This window comes from Gobius niger (genome assembly GCF_951799975.1).
Source record: "Gobius niger genome assembly, chromosome: 13".
Taxonomy (NCBI): Eukaryota; Metazoa; Chordata; class Actinopteri; order Gobiiformes; family Gobiidae; genus Gobius; species Gobius niger.
Window position 1 is genome coordinate 20,564,565 of NC_136864.1, and position 20,208 is coordinate 20,584,772.

The 20,208-nt window shown below is 41.8% G+C and overlaps 2 protein-coding genes across 4 annotated transcripts; both read left to right on the forward strand.

The window, feature by feature from the left end:
- The first annotated feature begins 435 nt into the window (after window positions 1–435).
- Window positions 436–9,935, forward strand: LOC306972321 (uncharacterized protein). Of its 2 annotated transcripts, none has more exons than XM_079568902.1 (10): window positions 436–656; window positions 1,010–2,045; window positions 2,901–2,967; window positions 3,619–3,771; window positions 5,292–6,376; window positions 6,681–6,828; window positions 7,233–7,452; window positions 8,226–8,338; window positions 8,423–8,613; window positions 9,381–9,935. In XM_079568902.1, exons 2-10 carry the CDS (start codon window positions 1,013–1,015, stop codon window positions 9,572–9,574), a joined length of 3,204 nt encoding a protein of 1,067 aa, XP_079425028.1. In that variant the 5' UTR covers window positions 436–656; window positions 1,010–1,012; the 3' UTR covers window positions 9,575–9,935. The 2 variants fall into 2 exon arrangements, with proteins under 2 accessions (XP_079425028.1, XP_079425029.1); XM_079568903.1 differs by having other exon boundaries at window positions 6,684–6,828; window positions 9,381–9,934.
- Window positions 9,936–11,067: 1,132 nt separating this feature from the next.
- LOC306973184 (T-cell acute lymphocytic leukemia protein 1-like) lies at window positions 11,068–14,830 on the forward strand. 2 transcript variants are annotated; one of them, XM_079570037.1, is made up of 4 exons: window positions 11,068–11,202; window positions 12,239–12,805; window positions 13,082–13,170; window positions 14,048–14,830. In XM_079570037.1, exons 1-4 carry the CDS (start codon window positions 11,144–11,146, stop codon window positions 14,560–14,562), a joined length of 1,230 nt encoding a protein of 409 aa, XP_079426163.1. In that variant the 5' UTR covers window positions 11,068–11,143; the 3' UTR covers window positions 14,563–14,830. The 2 variants fall into 2 exon arrangements, with proteins under 2 accessions (XP_079426163.1, XP_079426164.1); XM_079570038.1 differs by having other exon boundaries at window positions 11,108–11,202; window positions 13,082–13,200.
- The last annotated feature ends 5,378 nt before the right edge of the window (window positions 14,831–20,208 follow it).

Below are 20,208 nucleotides of genomic sequence, written 5' to 3' on the forward strand. Positions count from 1 at the left end.
AAGTTTGTTTGAATAAACCCAATTGTTTGCTCTCTTTATTTCCCTCGCCTTTTCTTTGAGAACTGTTCTACTCTGGGCTCCATGGCTGATCTAAATAATTTGTTTTGCCATGGCCTAGTTTGCTTTTTTTTTTCTATTTCTTTATTTATAATTGTGAAAGCGAGGCATAATAAGCGATATTAAGGGCAGTCAAGTCAATTAAAGAGCTGCTCATAAGAAATGGTAGCCTTATTGGCCACAATGCTTTCAATTGGGGAAATGATTTGCTACAAGATACTGAGAAGCCTTTAAGATGCTCAGTACCGTACAGTGCAGTCGACACGCTCTGATCGTGTGTGCACAGTCTGCACAATTATGCAACAGCGATTCTCGGGAGCGGGTTTGCTCGAAATGAAGCATGCATTTTGTATTCCATTTTTCTAATCCTACCGATTTCTGAAGGGATTACCGGACCAATCATGATTGAGAGAGACTGCAGGCTCGTCCTACACTGCCACCTGCTGAAAGCTGCGTCTGACACACAACATCAGCACCCGTACGGCACTTTCTCAGCTGGGAATGTAGTGACTATTCGAACATCGGCAATTTTGACAAGCTACTGACTATGTTTCCGTCTCTTCATTTTGTGGAGGTTTGTGATTATAGCCCAGATTGAGGTACGTAAACTGCGCACAACGTATTTACTGTCAGGGTAGCCTGCACACGTAATTTCACATTTGTTTATGTTTATTTTCTTACTTCTGTTTGCCTACCTAGATCAAGATAATGAAAGTTGAAAAAACAATTGAGATTGTCTTTAGCAGCAGGTCAGAGAGATGGAAATAATTATGTTTATTTGCGGAAGGTTCAGTTGCAAGCAGCAGTTGCTTATTCTCATCCGAAAGGATTATCCTTTTGCAGTGCAAAGTAATCAGTGGATAAAGAGACGTGACTGAATCTACATTACATACACATAAGGCAAAACCAATATGTCATGTTTGAAGTGTGTTTTATTTCTATTCATTTACAGTCAATGGAGAGAGAAGCTGGTGTCGATGAGGTTTTAATACAAGAAAAGCCCAGCTCTTCTGAACCCACAGGGCTGCCCATTAATTGGAGTCTCATCACTGGCCCGGTCCCCGAGCCTGTCTTCAATACGTCCCCTTTTCCCTTTTCTCAGGATTCAGCTGTGCACTCACTGCAAACCAAATTGAAGACTTTTGGCCAGCGCAGGCAGAGAGCGAAGGAGAAAGACAAAGAAAGAATACATCTGGATGTACAGGAAGCAAGTTTGTGTGGCATTGCACCAGAAGTCTATCTTAGACCAAAGGAGAGAGGAAAGAATCAGGCACCCGTAATTGTTCCGTCATGGCGATCTGATACTGCTAGGAATTTGAGCACAAGTGATGATGACCAGGAGGTGGAAATGCAGGTTAGATTGGAGATCCATAGCCCACCGGCTGAAGTACAGATGCTGTCCCAAGAAGCACATGAAGCCTCACCTGACATAGGACGTGGTCTCGAACAAAATAAAAGTTTACAAAGTCTTTGTTCAAGTGTCTCCAATTCTGACCAGGCAGAAGAACCCCTGCCAACATGTGCAGTCTCAATATCTTCAACTACCAATACTTCATCAACTTTCTCTGCATCCACAAGGCACTGGGCACCACCTAAAGGTTTCTGGAAGATAGCACGTCCAGAAACACTGCTTCTTAATGGAGTGAATCCCTCATCTTTACCTATAATGGACTACACCAAAATTGATTTAAAAAATAATGAACCTGCAGATGCAGAAAGCAAATGTGGAGTTTCAATAGATGATGCAGATGCCCCTGCTGGCATTCAGCACTCAGATAGTTTGGAGTGCTATCTGGAGAGATGTGAACAGAAGGAGGCTGAAGCCAAAGGACTCTGTACCTCCGACAGCTGTGAGAGCACAAGCTCACAAAGTGTTTCTTTTCCATCTGATGATAAATTCACGGCCAAAAAAAAAGCTTATGCAAAGTTAAGAGAAAGACAACAAAGTCGAGCAGTCGGCCAACATGAGGACACAGAGGATAGGAAAGGTACTCCAGTTGTATATTTGTTTTGTTTTCTATAATAACCAATTATACCACAGAACTAACTGCTCTTTGTGACAATTACATCGGGTAACTGCAATATTATTTATTTAAAAGTAAGTTTATTCAAAGCAAAATCTTTACCCAAAGAATGACTCACTGGATGGGTGCTATGCAGATGATGCTGAGATGGGATTGAAGAATATCTGATAACCACTGCACAGTATACAATATTAAAACTACATGTTTAAAATGTGGCTAGTTTAGCAGGCCCCAGGCAGCTGTTGCAAATTGAACTAAGCTTCTCTGCCCATGTTGTATACAGGAGCGCAGCCTGTAACCTGGCTGGTTCCCATGTCGAACAGATGTGAGCTGTGCAGATGTGCAGAAGGGTGTTGCTATTATTAGCAGCCTGAGCTGTAGGGGGAAGAATCTCAGCTTTTGTGATTCCAGTTCACTTCACAGACTTTTTCTACATGTTGGAAGCTGACAGATGAGGTCTTCTCTATGAAGTGCTGCATTAGTCTACTTTTCAACGTTTTGCTACTACTTGGTCTCATAATGAATATTTATGGCATCCTCATTGATTCATTCCCAACCATAATTCAACGTCTAATTTTGTGGCACAAAGTATGAAAAATCAACTAACAGGAAACAGACTAAAATCATCCAGATTTAGATAATTCTTCACTTCTTACCAACCTGCAATAATGTGTTGTTTATTGCCTTTTAAGAGTTAAATGTCAAGTTCATTTTGAAAAGGAAAACATAAACAAATAGATGGATATTTCTTTTTTCGCATTATGTTTTTGCTGTCTCTATATGAGCTGACCTTTGCGCCTTTCCTTTCATGTCACTTAGATGTCTCTGGGCTTTTGGAGTGCACTGACTCAGTCATTCTTCCTCAGGAACTTGAACCATATTTGAGGTAAGCATTGCAGCTCTTTTTTATCTGCTTGGCACGGTGGGTGACATACAACTCCTGTGCACTATTTATACCCTTGTCTCATAAATTCCACTTTGCCAGCGTGGGGATTGAGGAAATAGAACGATATCTATAGAGGATGCCAAACAGGCTGCCTTGTGCATAAGATCCAAACAAACATTGCAATGCAGCCCAGGGATTGAAGAGGCTCTAAAAAATTTGCATTATTTTACATAATTACATAATGTTACATAAGGTTTTGTTATGAGGTTGTTGTTGTTTTTTAGATTTCCTATCTTGTGCACATTGAGTACATTTTGCTCTTGTTACACTCCTCGAGAAAAATATATATACATATACTCAGTCCATTACATGGATTACCCACTACCCACTGGTGTATCATGCTATGTTTATCACTGGCTATGGGATAATGACAAGTACAGACGCTGAAGCACAATGCTGAGCAGCTTAAGTCTGGCGTAAAAGGATAGACCAGTACGTAGATGTTTTTGTTTTGTTTCCAACACTGCACAGTACCAGCCTTTTGTTACTTATATTTGTATTCGTTTAGATTAGCACATTACTAAAATGTAATCAGAGGCCACTATAAACTGGCATACAGTATTTCTAATCTGTCCATTTTTTCAAATGTAGGTCACTTCTTGTAATAACGGATGAACTTCCTCTAAGTCCAAGACATGAACAAGCTAAACGCCTTCTGGAGAGAGCGAGGCTGAAGGCACGGTCCAATCACATCAAAGGCGATCAAGTCAGCAGACAACTCCATACTGATCAAAGAGATGCAGTGTAAGATTGTAAATACACGAACCAAGCATGACATTATGAACCCTTAAAGATGCTGTAGAAGGCTGAAATATATTTGTAGCTTAATGGCATGATAAAGTGATTCTTTTGACAAGTTTTGTGATTGCGGATTATAGTTCAAAATCAAGATTCACTTCACTGTGCACATTTTAGACTTGTCTGAAAGATGAAGGGCAAAACTAACACAGGAATCACATGTACTGTATTTCAGAACATATATACAGTCCCGATCAAACGCAAATATTTAATTGAAAACAACAAATAAACTGAAATAGGCTGTTTTGCAGCTGATCAAAAGTTTAAGACCACATGCCTTTAAAAGACCAGATCTGTGCAAAAAAATGTGGATTCATTGTCATTTTCTGTCAGGTATTCACACGGTTATGATGTCCTGATGGCAAAGGCAAAGAATTCTCATTTAGACCGTGGTTGAATTGTTAAGCAGGACGTTTTGAATTTCTTAGAAAATCCTGAGGGTTATGGAACAAAACAGTCAAGTGGAAGACCCAAAAAATGTCAAGGATCTGATTGGCTGTTCGTCAAGACACTGGACGATCCTCAACCCAAATGAAGGCCGTCACTGGAGCCAACTGCAGCCCAATAATCATCAGACTGCATCTGCGACTGAAAGCCAAAGCCTCGTGTCCTTGAACGCCACAGAACTGTGCGTTTGGACTTTGCAAGAGCACCATGAGACATTGAAAGGTGGAAGGAAGTTTTAGTCTCTAATGAGAAAAAAATGGGACCTTGATGGTCCTGATGGTTTCCAACATTACTGGCAACACAAGCAGATCCACCTGAGAAGTTTTCTACACCCCACAGTGGAGGGAGTGCCATAATGATCTGGGCTGCTTTTTCCTTCAGTGGAACGATGGAGCTTCAGGTGGTGCAGGGGCGTCAAATGGCCACTGGCTCTGTGCAGATGTTACAGAGAGCATCCCTCATGACTGAGGCCCTCGTCTGTGGGAACCACCGGTTATTGGGCTGCAGTCGGCTCCAGTGACAGCCTTCATTTGGGTCGAGCATCGTCCAGTGTCTTGACGGACAGCCGAACAGATCCTCCGGCTCAGTGCTGGTGACTGTTTTGCTCCAAAATGTCCAGGATCTTTTAAGAAATTCAAAATGACTGTTTTACAGCGTCCCACCTCAGCATCAGTGGCACTCTGCGAGAGGCTCTGCTTATGCAGCTCAACAACCCGACAACAGTCGATATTGCACTGATTAGGCCTTTTAAAGGCATGTGGTCTTAAACTTTTGATCAGCAGCAAAGCCTATTTCAGTTTATTCAAAGTCAAAAGGTTTTTTGTCTCACTCCCATTTCTGCTTGTTGCATATTGAAGTTCTGTTTGGGACCATGTCAAGATTCAACCATGCAAAATGGAAATTTTTGCCTCTTTTCTTCATTTCCAAGTTAGGTTTACATATTATAGTCACTTAAAAAATGCTAAAAAAAATTGTCAGCAAACATGTCCTTTTAAATATTTCTGTTTCTGTATTTGCAGTAAGAAACAACAAACTGACTCTGCTAGTCCATCCAATGTGCAAAAAGTGGTCCAACCTAAAGAGGACATTTCGCCCCCAACCGTCTTAGTCCCGCTCCTTGTCCCCAACCACAGAGACACGTCCCCCCCTGCGCAAGCAGGCCAGACCAGGCATTACGGATGCTCCCCAACCCGAGTGCGCTTTGAGGATGAATCTGAGAAAGAAGCAGAGTCGCGATATTTGGACAGGGTCAAACAGCGCGGTAGGCCCAAGAACAGAGAAAACAACGGACATGTTAGTAGCAGTAAGAAAGAAAGTCCAAGAAGTGTGCCCATGCCTCCGACTCTAGTCAGTGTGGAAACGCAAACTGTGGTGAGGGAGATTATTGTGGTGGTGAAAAAGTGTGAAGCGTGTGGGTCCGTCGTCAGGGAAACGCAGGCGGTCACCTCTCCATCCAAATCACAAAATGATGATCTGCTAATAGAAAACTCTGAAGATCCAAGAGCTAAACAGACATGTAAACAAGCCAGCACTCGCCCGAAAGCTCCCCTCACAGTCACTTTCGCTGGAGCTTATGTCCTGGGTGAAAACGAGGAAGTCAGTTCGGGATGGAAATCTTCAGGATTTGGAAAACTCAGGAGGAGGAGCAGGAAAGGGGAGAGTCGAATGGAGTCTGGCCATGGTCCGTACGGTCCGTCCTGGGCTCAAAGACGTAACTCCAATCCAAGGAACAGGGGTATCACACCCAGGGGGGTGACCTTTGCTCCTGGAAGCCCCATAGCGCTCGAACCACGTTTGCTAGAAGCATCTGGCGGAGCAAAGGAATCAACTGGACCACCGCTGCCAATCAAATCAGCTCTTAAATCTAGCTCGAGAAATCGTGCAAGTCCAAATCAGGGTTCTAGTGCAGGTGTGGAAGGGGACACAGAGCATGACCAGTCAGAGGTAAGAAGAGAGTCAAGTCCTGTGGCTTTGAACCAATCAGGAGCCAGCAGCAACAGCACGGTCTCCTGCACACGACCATCCACTCTGAGGTACTCTCCAGCGCGGATGACCCCTGACCTGCCAGCTGCTGACCTCTGGGATGCAACTCCAGATGGACCGGGTGAGTGGCCCATACACAGATTAAGGGTTTATGGGAATATTTGGTTTTGTATTAAGCCATACGCATGATAATTAAGTAAAATAAGTTTTGAAATACCACAGGACTTTTTGTCTGAAAACTATTATTAACTATATTAACCATCTGCATAATAATGTAAAAGGTAAATCAATTCCTTTCATGTTTAGACTGTCCCAATACACTTTGTAAATGGTTTCCACACAGCTTCTTGATAATATTTTCGAACTATAGCATAACTGTAGCAAACTATAGTATAAAAGTTCAACATATTATTGATTTGTCGCAGCAGGTCTGAGTGTGGATGGGGGTGCAGAGGGTCGCTCTGGCCTGCGCAGCGTGGCCCTGTCCCGCTCTGAGGACCTGAGGGCAGAGCTGTTGAGAGCAGAACATCTGAAAGCAGAGGCCATATGGGAGGATTGCCCTGATGGCTCGAGGTACGGCATCATCACAACGCTATTGTTGTAGTTTAGGAAGTTAATCTCTTATCCCCAGCATGGAGCGTGCCAGGGGGAGATTTTAGATTTTAAGTCCTGCCTAAAAGTCTGTGATATAATTGGTAGAGTTTTTTTCTAACTATAGCTTGACAACTCTGCCCCCTTCTGGAAATATACTGTTTCGAAAGCATAATTGTACAAACAATTGTGAACAATTATAGGTATTTTCTATTTTTTAAAGTTAAACAAAGCAATAAATAATAAAGCAGATATGTATTTTTCCTCCTATATATTTTGTGTATTGTTTTGTACCCAGGAAAAAAACAAAAGAACATTTGCAGCTTTCATCCCTTGGTTTTTATTCTGTTTGAGCTCAGTGTAGTGTAACTGGTTTTCTCCCACAGAAAGCTGGACGGGCGTCCTAAGCTGTTCCTGCGTCGTTTTTTCTCCTCCATCGGTCTGAACAGCGTGGGCAGACTGGTGAAGGGGGCCCGCTCTAGCAGTATGGAGCAGCTTAGCCTTCCTCCTGCTCCCCGAGCCAGCTCTGCCTCCCCCAGCCCCACGCGGAGACCCCAGCCCACTATCCGCATCCAGAGAACCCCCTCCCTGCAAACCCTGCACACAGTGAGTTACGCTTCAAACGTGATTCATCCTCAGCCCCTACCTTCATGTATATGGCTCAACGTTTGGCTTGAATCATGACACGTCTCCCAGTCTTTGAGAAGCCTTTCACAAGTTATTTGCCACAGTGGATCACACAAGGCTTTGAAGTAACAGCATCACTGGCTGTCACTGGAAGCACAAATAATTCATTACAGGCCTTCGCAACTCCATACTATACATACCCCTTTGTAATTATCCCTAAGCAACAATGTACTTCCACCTCATGTTTTGCTTGTAGCTTGAAATATTATACAATGGAATCCTAAAATGTTCTTAAAGAAAGTATTCAGTACTATAAAGACCTACATTTGGGGAGACTAATTTAAAACAACATAACGATTTTTTTTCCTTTGTATTGTTTTTTTGTTGTTGTCATGTGCAGTTGGGAAAAACTAAGATAGACTAACATATCTTGAGATTTGTCATGAAAAAAATAGTAAATCCAATGAACAGTGGGGCCTTTCTGTAGCTTTAATTTTTCTCCCTGTGTCTGGGTAGTTGTGTGATAGTTGTTCCTTGAATGTGCCGGTTTAATGCATCAATTTGAATAATTATCTTAATGATTTTTTTTTTTTAAAGTCGAGCGTGTAATAGATGAAGTATTTACAATGTTATATTTAATATTCTGTGTGTAATCTCAACATTCAATTATTTTTAACTTTTACTTATTAAGCACTTAGTCAGAATCTTAGTTTTTACTGTTGAATTCTAACAGTTCCCTTTTGTGCCACTAGGTGTTCCCATTAGCCCAGCTGCGCAAAGCCTCGTCTGTGCAGAGTTTGGAGAGAAGGACGGAGCGCTCAACTATATTAGGAGAGGTGCCGGTACCATACGGCCTGGCTCCGAGGTAAACCCCAATCCCCACAACTTTGATCAGGACATAAATGAATTGAAGAAGAAAAATGCTACAGGGCTTTGTTTTATGTTGCAGTCCCGAAAGCCCTCAGTTGGACCTACACCGGGCGCTGAGTGCAGAGAACGTCCTTGTGTCCAGGACAGGGCGTCCGGTGGGCAGGGTCACCCAGGCATTCCCCGATGGGACATTGTTGCTGGAACTCACCAGACCCTCCAACGGTCCCTTTGGGTTTGTCATATCAAGAGGGAAAGGTCGGCCAGATACAGGTAATATACTGTGCTTTTATTTGATTAGTATATAATAAAAAAGTACTTCAATACAAATAAAGATTACATGTTAAATTAGCATATATGCCAATTTAACATTTTAATCTTTATTTGTATTCGATTACTTTTTTATTTCACTGTATTTTGGCAACATCTTTTGTAGTCTTCACCTGCTTAATATCATAATGACATGCAATAGTGATGCACTTACAACAGCAATACCTGTGATGATCATAACTGGATTGGTTTAGACCACTCAGCTGAAAAATGATGTAAAGGGATTATTCAAAGACCATTGCTGGAGTGTCTACGTTGATAAATAGCTAATTAATATTACATTCCATTTCACATTCCATATCGTTGCATAAATAGAGGTTTCTTGTTGCATCATATACTTTGATACACACATATAGCTTTACATAATTTTTCAGCTGTTCTGAGACAGACAGTGATCACATTGTTTCTTTACAAATTGACCCATCTAAACTAGATCAATATTTAGTTAATATTCAGTTATTGCTTTAGTCTCAAATTATCTGAAAAGGTGCAACCATATTTGTTGTTATGCCTAAAACAAACAGTATTTGTGTTATTATATTAAACACTTACAAAAGGAAAGCATTACATACTTTTCATACAATTGTATGCCTAGTTCAATTTTAGTTACATTCAATCTTTATGCTACGTATAATTTTGTGTTACATTTGTGTGATTGTCAGCATTTGTGGAGCCGCTCTTAAAACCTGTTCTCCTCGCTGTTGTTTCAGGTGTGTATGTGGAGAAGGTGGGCGATGGTGGAGGAGAGGGCTTGTACGTGGGGCTCCTGGCAGTGGGGGACGAGATAGTGCAGGTGAATGGGGAGGCGGTGGCAGGTCTCAGTCTGGACCACGTCACCCGTCTCATGACCCGGGACAGCACGGCGTCGCTGAGGATCATGCCAGGTCGACGCAGCCAGCGATAAACAGGATAGAGGCGCAGAAAAACCCATATAGTTTTGAGCAGAGATTATATGAATAGATTATATGACAATATTTTTGTTTACTCAAATTATCAAATGCAATGGAATATTATTACACTGTTTGATTTGTTTTTGTCTTAATTGATCAAAACAATTGTTGATATTAATTGACATTTATTAATTACCTGCTAATGTTTACAACAAGGATATGTTGCATTTATGAAAAGACAATCAACCCAATAAAGGCACAATGTAAATAGCACTGCAAATGTTATCAAGAACATAGGTATATTTTTTACATTTAATATTTTTGTCAACTTTGAATAAAATGCTTTCAGCTGTATGCACAAAAAGATACACGCATTCTACTCGTCTATTATAGCAGAAAAGTCTGGAAAGACATTTTGGGCCTGTGACACATAATTAAATAAAATGTCTTTTAAACATGGCACACTATCCTGTCCAACAAAAAAAAGTGTGATTTTCTGTGCAGTCCCAGGTGGATCAAAGCTTTGGCTGAACAAACATTTACTGCCGACCACAGGAAGCGGGGATGAAGGTCGTGACTGTTGATGCTGGTGTTGGTTGTAAAGCAGTAAAACATCTGCAAATATGAAACATGCCACGGTACTTTTGACCTTTTTTTCTTCTTTTTTTTTTTTTTTTTTTTTGCGTAAATGACCCAGTTGCTGTGAAAACGTGTGGACACATAGTCGTTAATGGGCCGTACCTGCTCAACACTGCGCGTGCACTGATAGCGCGTGTCCGTTGAAGCTCCTTTATTATCTGATACAGCAGAAGTCGATACGCTTTTATCTCCCGCACCCATGAGTCCCCGTGGACCTGTGGACCCCCCCCCATAGCACAAAACTATCCGCGCGAACAGACCAATGGTGTATCTATTTATCGTCAGTTTTGTTTCATAAATAATCGCTGTCCTTTCAATTAACGCGCGCTTATCATAATTACAGGCACGTCGTTTTAGAGATCTATTGTTAACACGACAAGCTTAAGGCACTAATGGATTATTGAAAAGGCTACTATTCCTTAAAATATGCCAATAAAAGACAGTCCACCTTTATTATCTTATCCCAGGATTAGAGAGAATCTTTGGTAAAGAATAAATAGGGTAGGTCAAAAGCTTAACCCTGGCTTTTTGTTTCTCTCATCAAAAATTAAAACACCATAGCAGCTCACAGGCTACAGTATCCCAGTTGTTACAGGCCGTTGCTCCGTAGCTGTTTTCCTTTTTTTTTTTTATAATGCTTTGCCCTCCACAAGCCTATATAGCCAACGACAGCCAAATAATAATGAATCATTTCATAAATAATGGGTTTAGGGGCTTATCGGGAATGAAGAGGCCGCTGCCGTGCGCTTATCTCACTCGGCCACATTGCGGCCTGTGTTCCGCTGCTCCCCACATTGAGGGAGCGCGCGCGTGCACGAGTATGAAGCGAGGAATAACTCACCATTACGCACACACACACACACACATACACATGTACATACACACGCACACAGCGAGCTACACAACTCGCAGGGGAAGAAAAAAAAGAAAAAGCGCAGACATGGATGACCCACTCACAAAATGGCTCCACTTCCACACTGACATCAACAACGCGGCGCTGGCGGTGAGTTCTCCAAATTCACACGTTTATAATAATCGTTAGGCCTCTTCATTTTGATTGCTGGCTACGGATTTGTTTTGTTTTTTTGTTTTTTTGTTTTTTCCATAAGCGCGGTCTTGGTTCATAGTCCTTTCTGTCCGATCAGATGTGGTTGGGAATTTAGTGCGAGGCCTCTTATAGGGGATTCTCTGAAATTACGCGCCGCTTCATTTGGATATTTTACTCTCTATATTTGATTTGGATGAAATGTTGCGTCAAGTGTTTCGAGGATTAATAATAAAAAATAAAAGAAATAGTAATAATCATGGCTTAACGACTTTTTATTATGGCCTCCACTTCAATCATAAATGTGCCAATGTGTGCGCGTCTCGTTGACCAGACACGTGTGTGCTTCTTCAAGGCAAACTAATTCAAAAACGCCAAATATCCTACATTTCCCTGTGCATTTCCATAAACTAGAATTGACTTAAGTATAGCTTTGCGTCAACTAGCCCATTGGTCTAAATGGGACTTATGTGGATGTAGCTATAGCCGAGGCACTTACGCACACGCTAGAAGGTTCGCAAAACAAACCGCACAATTCAACAAAAAGGTCTTGTTTAAATGTTAATCCTCCTGCGTATACCATTTAGTCTAGGCTACTGTAATAATACGCAACTCCGAATGGATTGGCAGGTTTCACTATATAGGCTGCAAAAAGCCCGTTTAGACCAATTTAGGAGCATAAGTGTAAAGGATAGGTCCTACAGGCCAAAGCGTATATTTTAGCATGGCTGTAGGCTACGCAGGCTACCTCATAAATAGCAATTACTATTTGCACACACATAGGCTAACGTCTACAGCTTCAAGAGATCATGCGTAATAGAGTTCAAGATCAATTCCAAAAGGCGATGAAAATAAAAGAGCACAAAAATAGCCAAAACAATAGCACATTTAAATAAGATGTGTTGTTACATCAGCTACAATTCGTTATATGTTTGATTGTAGGCAGGGGCAAGGTGTCCGCTCAAGATTGTAATAATTATTTAATATGGCCCAGATTGTCGAGGACTGGTGCAGGTGGTGAAGCAGTGAAAATGATGGAAAAGCGGCAGCCGGAGGTTTGTCCTGACAGTCCCGAACCAGTCCAGCGGCCTGAAAAGCGAGAGGAGCGGATCTCGAAACAGAATGGATGTAAGGAGGAGCACGACGAGGCGAGGGGGGGCTGCGTGGGGGGTGAGGAGGAGGAGAGGAGTAAGGGAGGAGGAGGTGGCTTGAAAGCAGTGGACGAGAGGGATGACGTTCCTCTGCAGAAGTCGAGCAACGGGGCCAGCATCAGCATCATCATTAACGGCGTTGCCAAGGAAACTGCCTCTCACAACGCCCTTGACCTGAAAAGGGAAGTGCCGGTGATCGAGCTCTCCAGGAGGGACGCTATAAAAGCGCTCGAACACAGGACTGACAATCATTTGGTGCCGATAACGGAACTTCGTAGACCCCCACCGCTGCCACTGCCGCCGCCACAGAGAGACGACGCTCGAATGGTCCAGCTGAGCCCCAACGCGTTCCCTGTCCCGGCCCGGGCAATGCTCTACAACCTGGCACAGCCTCTTGCTGCCATCAACAGGTAAAACACAGAGCATGGGCATGATGAATGACATGAATGAATGTGTAGCAAAAGAAAAAAGTTTTGTAATATGTAAGTTAATTAAAATGTCTACAAAACTGATAAATAATATAGCATTAGGCTGTGCCCAGTAAGAGAAGTTGTAGGCTATGCTTTATGCCCTACATGTTGATGCCACATGCTCACTCGGTTTAGTGTGTATTTGAGGTGCATGAGAACTCAATAGTGTGTGCTGACTTCTCACACTCCTGTTTTATGTGCTTTCTGTGACTGCAGTCTTGGAGGAGACTCGGAGCAGTACAGCATGTACCCCAGCAACAGGGTAAAGCGCCGCCCGGCGCCTTATGAGGTTGAACTCGACGAGGGTAGGCGCATTTTAGATCTTTATAAGTATGGTAAGACGCACTTCTGCTGTGTCCTCCTTCTGCCAATACAGTCCCCTCCTCATCTCCATTGTCATTCATCCACTGACATGGATCTACACTACACTGCTGCAGGAGAACCACTGCAGACAGCAGGATGAGCAAAAACACACCATTCAAAAGAAAAACAAATGGTGCCTCATATGGACTACTATATGTTCAACGCTACCAAATTTCATGGCAGTTTATTTCTAGATTTTTTTTTTTTTTACATGACTGCCCACTAGCTGCCATAGAAAAGTGGAAGATGGGGGTGCAGCTGCCTCTGTGCCAAGGTTTTACTGCAGAGTGGGCTGAAGGATTAAGATAGACTGGGTGTGTTCCAAGGCAACAATAGCCTTGAACACACCATTGTAGGGAAAATGAGAGTACCTGCATTGGGGCGTTTTGTCATCCTTAAATGAATCCAAAACATACTGAAAACCAGAGCATGAAGAGCTCAAGCACCAGAACTGATTTTTAGGATTTGACACAAACTCTCATTTTTTTTCTTTTCTTTCTGCCTTTCATTCTTTTTTTTAAAATTGAAATTACACAGTGAAATGTGGTGCACTTCAAACACACTTTTTCACCTAAGTGTTGACACAAAACTCTTAAATTCATGGCTGTATGGAGGACAATATAAGCTGTCGTGTTGAATTACTAAGTTCTTTGTTTTCTTTTGATTCAAGTCAATTTGTCTATTATCAAATGTTCTTCTACTCTACTCCATTCTTTATTTAACCAACTGCATCATCTAATAGCATTACATGCCATTGTCTTATTAACATTGTGTTCCAAATTCCCATTTTGAACTTATTTGTTCTTTTCTCCTTTCTAGCGGGCCAGCCCAAAATCGTCCGCCGCATATTCACAAACAGTCGTGAGCGCTGGCGGCAGCAGAACGTCAACGGGGCATTTGCCGAGCTCCGAAAACTCATTCCCACTCACCCTCCAGACAAGAAATTGAGCAAGAATGAGATCTTGAGGCTGGCCATGAAATACATAAGCTTCCTATCCAACCTTTTGGAAGATCAGGACGGTGGAAGGAATCTTGGAAGTACTGCGGATGGTGAAACCGGAATTTTAGTAGGGGTGGGAGCTCACGATGGGACTCCACAGGTAGGACCGCGGCCAGACACAGTGGTCGGTTTGGCCCGGGACGATATCATAGAGACTATGTCCCCCAGTTCTAGCTGTGGAAGCTTGCCCGACGGAGACGGAGAGGGCAGTCCAGAGAGCTATGTAGAAGATCAGGATTCACCTCCTATTCCAAGAACTATATCGGCATCTCGTGGAGCTTCGATACATCTACCATCAAGGGATTTGAGACGCAACGGGGCTAACCGGCGGTGATCCAGCCAGCCCCCCCACCCCTTCAAAAACAAACAGTCTAGTGAAGATAATATGAGGTTGAAATTTCCCAGGACCTTTAAAAACATGGAGGCTGTCAATTGATTTGGAACCAATATTCAAACTGCAAGACAGATATGGCACCGTATTATTGTACTGATGCTTTGATTGTTAGAATTAGATATGGAAAGACTTGTACATTCTGCATGTTTTTTACAAAATGCTTATATTTGCTGCCCAAAGACAGAGTGTTAAAAAGTGCAAAACTAAACAAAAGGGATTCTTACAAATGATGTGCAGATTCCTAGGGTGTAGTCTGGTTGCAAAGCCCTTGTTTCATAAGATTGAATAGTCAACAAATTTGTGTATAACCAAAAAGGTGCCGAACCCCCCCTTTGCAGTTGTATGTTGTAAATAGCATTATGTTTCCTTAGCACAATGCTCTAACAGTGAATGATGCGATAACATACAGTATCGGAACTGTGTGTAAATGGATTTTATTGACCGATGGCATGGACATGAAAGGTCTAATTTTTGTAACATTTGTGGTACCAGTTTTGGTGACAACAAACCAATTGAAATATATTAAACATATTAATTTGTTGTACCGGTACCTGACCTGCGGTGTGTCTTGGATCACACAAGATCAGATATATTGCCTCCTGAGGTCCTTTTGAAATGAATGTTTGCGTGTTTTTAAAGCTGTAACACGGTTTAGTAGTTTAGTATGGTACATGGGAACATCCCATCATTGCAGTGACTCAGTATGCATACAGTACAGTGTTGATACCAGCAACACCAGCATCTCTCTGCTAAAGACAGTCATGTATTGCTCACTGTTGTTCAGTTCTGCCTTTTTCTGAGCAGAATGTTGTAGCCTATATTGGTACCTTTGGTAATTATGGTATTTTATTAACTGCAGTAAAGGGACATTGTATGTTTGGTAATGGCATATTTGTTGTATAGGTGCATCTATGAATATATCCAATGTCAAATTTTATACAAAAACGCTGAATAAAACAAATTGAGAAACTTGTTTGTGGGCAAGTTTGAAATTAATTGATTACATTTGTGTCGAATGTCGAATATGAAATGTTTTATTTGTGTAAATAGAAATTTACATTATGTACATCCAGTATAACATTGCATTAGAGCCGTGTCGGCTTTAAGTCGTCCAGAAAGTACTCATCGTAGAGGAGCTTCAAATTGTCGACTGGACTGAGTTAGTTGAGTTGAGATGTTTCGCTTCTATCCACAAAAACATCTTCTTAAGAGCACATTTTCTGAGCACTAAACTAACTCAGTACAGAAAACATTTTCTGACCACAAGATCGAAGAAGAAGCTTCAACAGAAAACATTTTCTGACTTTTGTAACCGGCTCTGTTTGTCACTTTTATGGACAGAATTTCTAGGCACATGTAAGGGTGGGAATGTGTCCGGTTTGGGAACCTCAGGATCTCATTTTGCTGTTTGCAGATGATGTTGTTCGGTTGGCTTTATCAAATCAGGACCTTCAGCGTTCACTGGGGCGGTTTGCAGCCGAGTGTGAAGCAACTGGAAAATCCGCACCTCCAAATCTGAGGCCATGGTTCTCAACTATTGAGAGTCTTTGCCCCAAGTGGCGGAGTTCAATTATCTCGGGGTCTTGTTCACGAGGGAGGGATGGATGGAGCGTGAGATCGACAGATGGGTCGGTGCTGTCGGCAGTAATGCGGTTGCTGTATCGGACTGTGGTGAAAAGGGGGGTGAGTTGGGGAGCAAAGTTCTCTATTTATCGGTTGATCTACCCTCACCTATAGTCATGGCATTTGGGTAATGACCTAAAGGACAAGACTGCAGATACAGGCGGCATACTGTGATATGTTCTAACCTGAGCTTAGACGAGTCGATACGTACCTGTCTGGTCTTTGTGCGTGCCAATGGAAGAGCCTGGTAGCTTCCAACTACACCCCCGTTTGGAGCTATAGGAATACATAGGGAGAGGCCAAATGCTAACAACATCTTTGGTCGTTTTGTGTGACTGAGGGCACAGACAAAGACCAGAAACGTACGCATCAACTTGTCTAAGCTCAGGTAAGAACATATCTCAGTATGTAAAAATGGTGGCCTGTTCCTATATCCCTATCCTAGATAGGGTGAGAAGCTCAGTCAGCTCAGGAGGAGCTCGGAGTAGAGCTGCTGCGCCTTCACATCGAGCGGACCCAGCTGAGGTGGCTCAGGCATCTGTTTCAGCCCGGGATAAAGCGAATGGAATGAATGGATGGAAGTGCAAAGAAGAAGCTTCTATGGATAAATGCGAAATGTCTCAACCAACTCAGTTCAGTCATGATTTAAAGCTTCACTACGATCCAGTACAACAAGAACCAGGAGATTATTATTATTATTACAACACTGTATCGTCACCACATTTAGTGCTCCCGCACCACCAAAGAGATCCTGCGCATACTATTGGTGTTTTGTTTGGTCTCAAGCAGTGATTTTCAACAGCTATACCATTGATACCCACCATCACCAAACAGAAAATACTATGCATCTTGGAACTGGTAAAATAATGTATTATCCAACAAATTAGATTTTGGCATTGAGTAAATAAATAAAAAACATTTTCTAAAAAAAGATGATTTTCATTTTATATGTCTCTGGCACTATGGCACTTTTTCAGTAGATATATTAAAGGACAAGGCCTGTAAAGTGACAAACTGAACATTTTTCAGCGATCTGCTTTTGGGTCCAGCTGAGAGCCACTGCTCTAAAGAGCCTTCAATGTGATAGTCAGTGTTGTCAGTGGATGTCAGCTCAAAGACTAACTGGACACTGTTGGGGATGACTGTGGCACAGTTGGTATAGTGGGTCGTCTTGTAATCGGAGAGTTGGCGGTTCGAAGCCTGCAGGTGCACACTGTTGTTGTGTCCTTGGGCACGACACTTCCCCCACCTTGCCTCCAGTGTCTGTGTATACTGGTGAGTAAATGGGTGAGTGGTTCCTTGATATAAGGCGCTTTGCCTAAAGCAAGTAGAAAGGTGCTAAATAAATGTGACCGTGAGGTTGTCTCCTGCTGAGTCTCACAAGGAGAGTGTTGTGTAACCACAACTTCTACAAGAAATAAGCAAAAGATTTGTTTGGCATTTACTAACTCATCATAAGATGTCAATTACACTTTTTTTTTACAACCTAGATATCATCAACAAAACACATTTTCAAAGGCTTAATATTCAGTTCAATACAATACAATTAATATTACTCCAACCATACACTGGCACACTGCAAATGCTGCACAAAGGCTTATCATTCACTTTTCACTATCGTTCGATTTTCACTAAACCCTACTTTGACACTTGAATAAGAGATGCTTATCAGCTTAGATAAAAAGCATTAGCATCTACTCAGTGCGCCCTGTAGTTTGTAGAGTGTCCTTATAAAATGTCTCCTATAATGGCTGGAATCTTACTACTTCCTCCCAACAAGTGACAACTTCCTGTAGAGGTTATGCAGGCCCTCTGACCCACAGGAAATCCTGTCATTGTGAAAATAGTTTGGACAGCCTCCTCTGCACTCGTTTGCTCGGTGTTGTGTCTGTATATATTGAAACACCATTCCAACCCGACAATTTAGGTCGATTTGCTTATGCAATCGAAAAGTTAGTGGGAATGTGGCGTGTTTGTTGAAGCTACACCACTTGTAAAAGCTCACTCCTCCCTAACTTTTCCCAGCAGCAGCCCCTTCTTTCCCACTGTTACATCTCCTGCGCCAGCAGCACTTGGACATTTCTAAAAACTATAATTGCTTCCAGGGAGCATCAGAGACATCCAGGTGTTCGGGTACCTGGCTCCACTGAGGGGCCTCTCTGGGTTAATGCCTGCCAAACATTTACCTGCGTCTCCTCCAAAAAAAGACAGGCTCACAAAACGAAGAGGAATACAGGCGGGCTATATGAGGTTTTGAAAAGGGAAGAAGCGCGTAAAGCCAGCGCTGTTTGTATGTGTGGATGCGCGAGTGCGCGTGTTTATCAGTGCTGTGCAGATGGGTGGCAGAGTGCCTCTTGCAGCCAAATGATTCAGTATGCTAATGAGTTGTTATCTGCGCCGCTGCAGGAACAATATACTGTCTTTCTCACAGTGGGAATCCAGCCTGCCGGGAACAGATTACACACTGCACACGCCGCCAAGGTAGTTATTTATATTTTCACACAGGCATAGGGAAGTTGCGTAAATGCGCGCACACACTCATATGTACACAGATAGGCCTATAAACAAACGAGCCAAATAACATTTTAACATACATACGTAGGCCTACACATACAACCCCAGTGTGGGCAGACGTGTAAATAATGTGGGCACTTCATTTACGTCCTTCACCAGTAGATGGAGACGTCACTGATCTCCCTTTTGAGCTTTTAGGAACTAGACTGGTATTTATTATTATTATTAACACCCGGGACAGCAAATGGTAAACACAATTATTATTTGATATATTTGATGTTATTACTGATATTATAAACATATTTGTTTTAAATGATATAGTAGGTGCACCAGAGGGAGGCCTTAAACATTATAAAGATCTCTTTGTATATTTGTTTGGCTTATTTAATATTATTGATGCGTTATTTCGCCAAATCAATATTTAATGCTGCAGGTGAGTAGGGAAAAAAATACATCTAGAGATATCAATTTGAATGTGTCGCTGTAAATTACTGATATAAAGAGGAGAAAATTGTATTCACATCAAAATAAGGCATTTATACGTGGGGGGAAAAAAGACAATATGTTGCTGATCAAATACACTTACAATGGTTAGAACCAGGTTTAACTATGTTTTTAATTTGTTAATATATTAGTTACAAAGATTTGCTCTGAGGGGATCTTTTTAAGTTAAGTTAAGGTGATTTGTAAGAATTACATTTTTTGTTGTTTTTGTTTTTTGTTTTGTGGGGTTCAAAGCTCAATAAACCATGCAGGCTAGGAAATAGATATTCAATAATGCTTCTGATTAAACCTTCAAAATATAAGTACAAGACTGGAAAATTTGGTGTCTGCAGGAGCCACTAAATTTGATTGCAACTATGTGAGAGAAAAATGGCCTTGAATGAACACTCTCCCATATAATTCTATGGAGAAACATTGAAACAGTGCAATAATTAAGCACCTATTGTGAAGATTAGGACATTAGTTTGTTTCCAAGTGAAGGTTTTTATGTTACGGGAGCAAATCTGCCCAAAACCTGAACATTGTAAAGAAATGAGTTTTACTTATGTGTCTAAAATATAAACCAGATGGAATAGAACAGATCTTTTCCATTTATAGGGAGTGACACTTATTGTACTGCCTAAGCTCACAGATGAAATTGACAAGTTCAGTTTAGATCAAAGGGATAAAGTTTATACTTGTTTTTGTTGTTACGGCCCATAAGGGTAGGACAAATTATGCAAATTGACACATGAAGAGCTTGACGTTTTTGTTGGACTTGAGAAGATGAGAAACATCATAGAAAATAAAAATAATAATGATGATATTTGAAGACCTTGAAGACCAAAGTAAAGAAATGGTGTGATTAAAATGACCTATACGGCACTTTTCAGATAGTATCTAATCCAGTGACTGTATGGCAGTATGCTTAGAGAGCAAGCGATACTGTAGTTTGATATCTATCCC

Coding starts and splice junctions, on each gene's coding strand:
- LOC306972321 (XM_079568902.1), top strand. CDS start 1,013: ATGGAGAGAGAAGCTGGTGTCGATGAGGTTTTAATACAAGAAAAGCCC. Junction 8,339..8,422: donor CCATACGGCCTGGCTCCGAG/GTAAACCCCAAT, acceptor TTTATGTTGCAG/TCCCGAAAGCCCTCAGTTGG. Junction 8,614..9,380: donor GAAAGGTCGGCCAGATACAG/GTAATATACTGT, acceptor CTGTTGTTTCAG/GTGTGTATGTGGAGAAGGTG.
- LOC306973184 (XM_079570038.1), top strand. CDS start 11,144: ATGACCCACTCACAAAATGGCTCCACTTCCACACTGACATCAACAACG. Junction 12,806..13,081: donor CCTCTTGCTGCCATCAACAG/GTAAAACACAGA, acceptor CTGTGACTGCAG/TCTTGGAGGAGACTCGGAGC. Junction 13,201..14,047: donor TTTAGATCTTTATAAGTATG/GTAAGACGCACT, acceptor TCTCCTTTCTAG/CGGGCCAGCCCAAAATCGTC.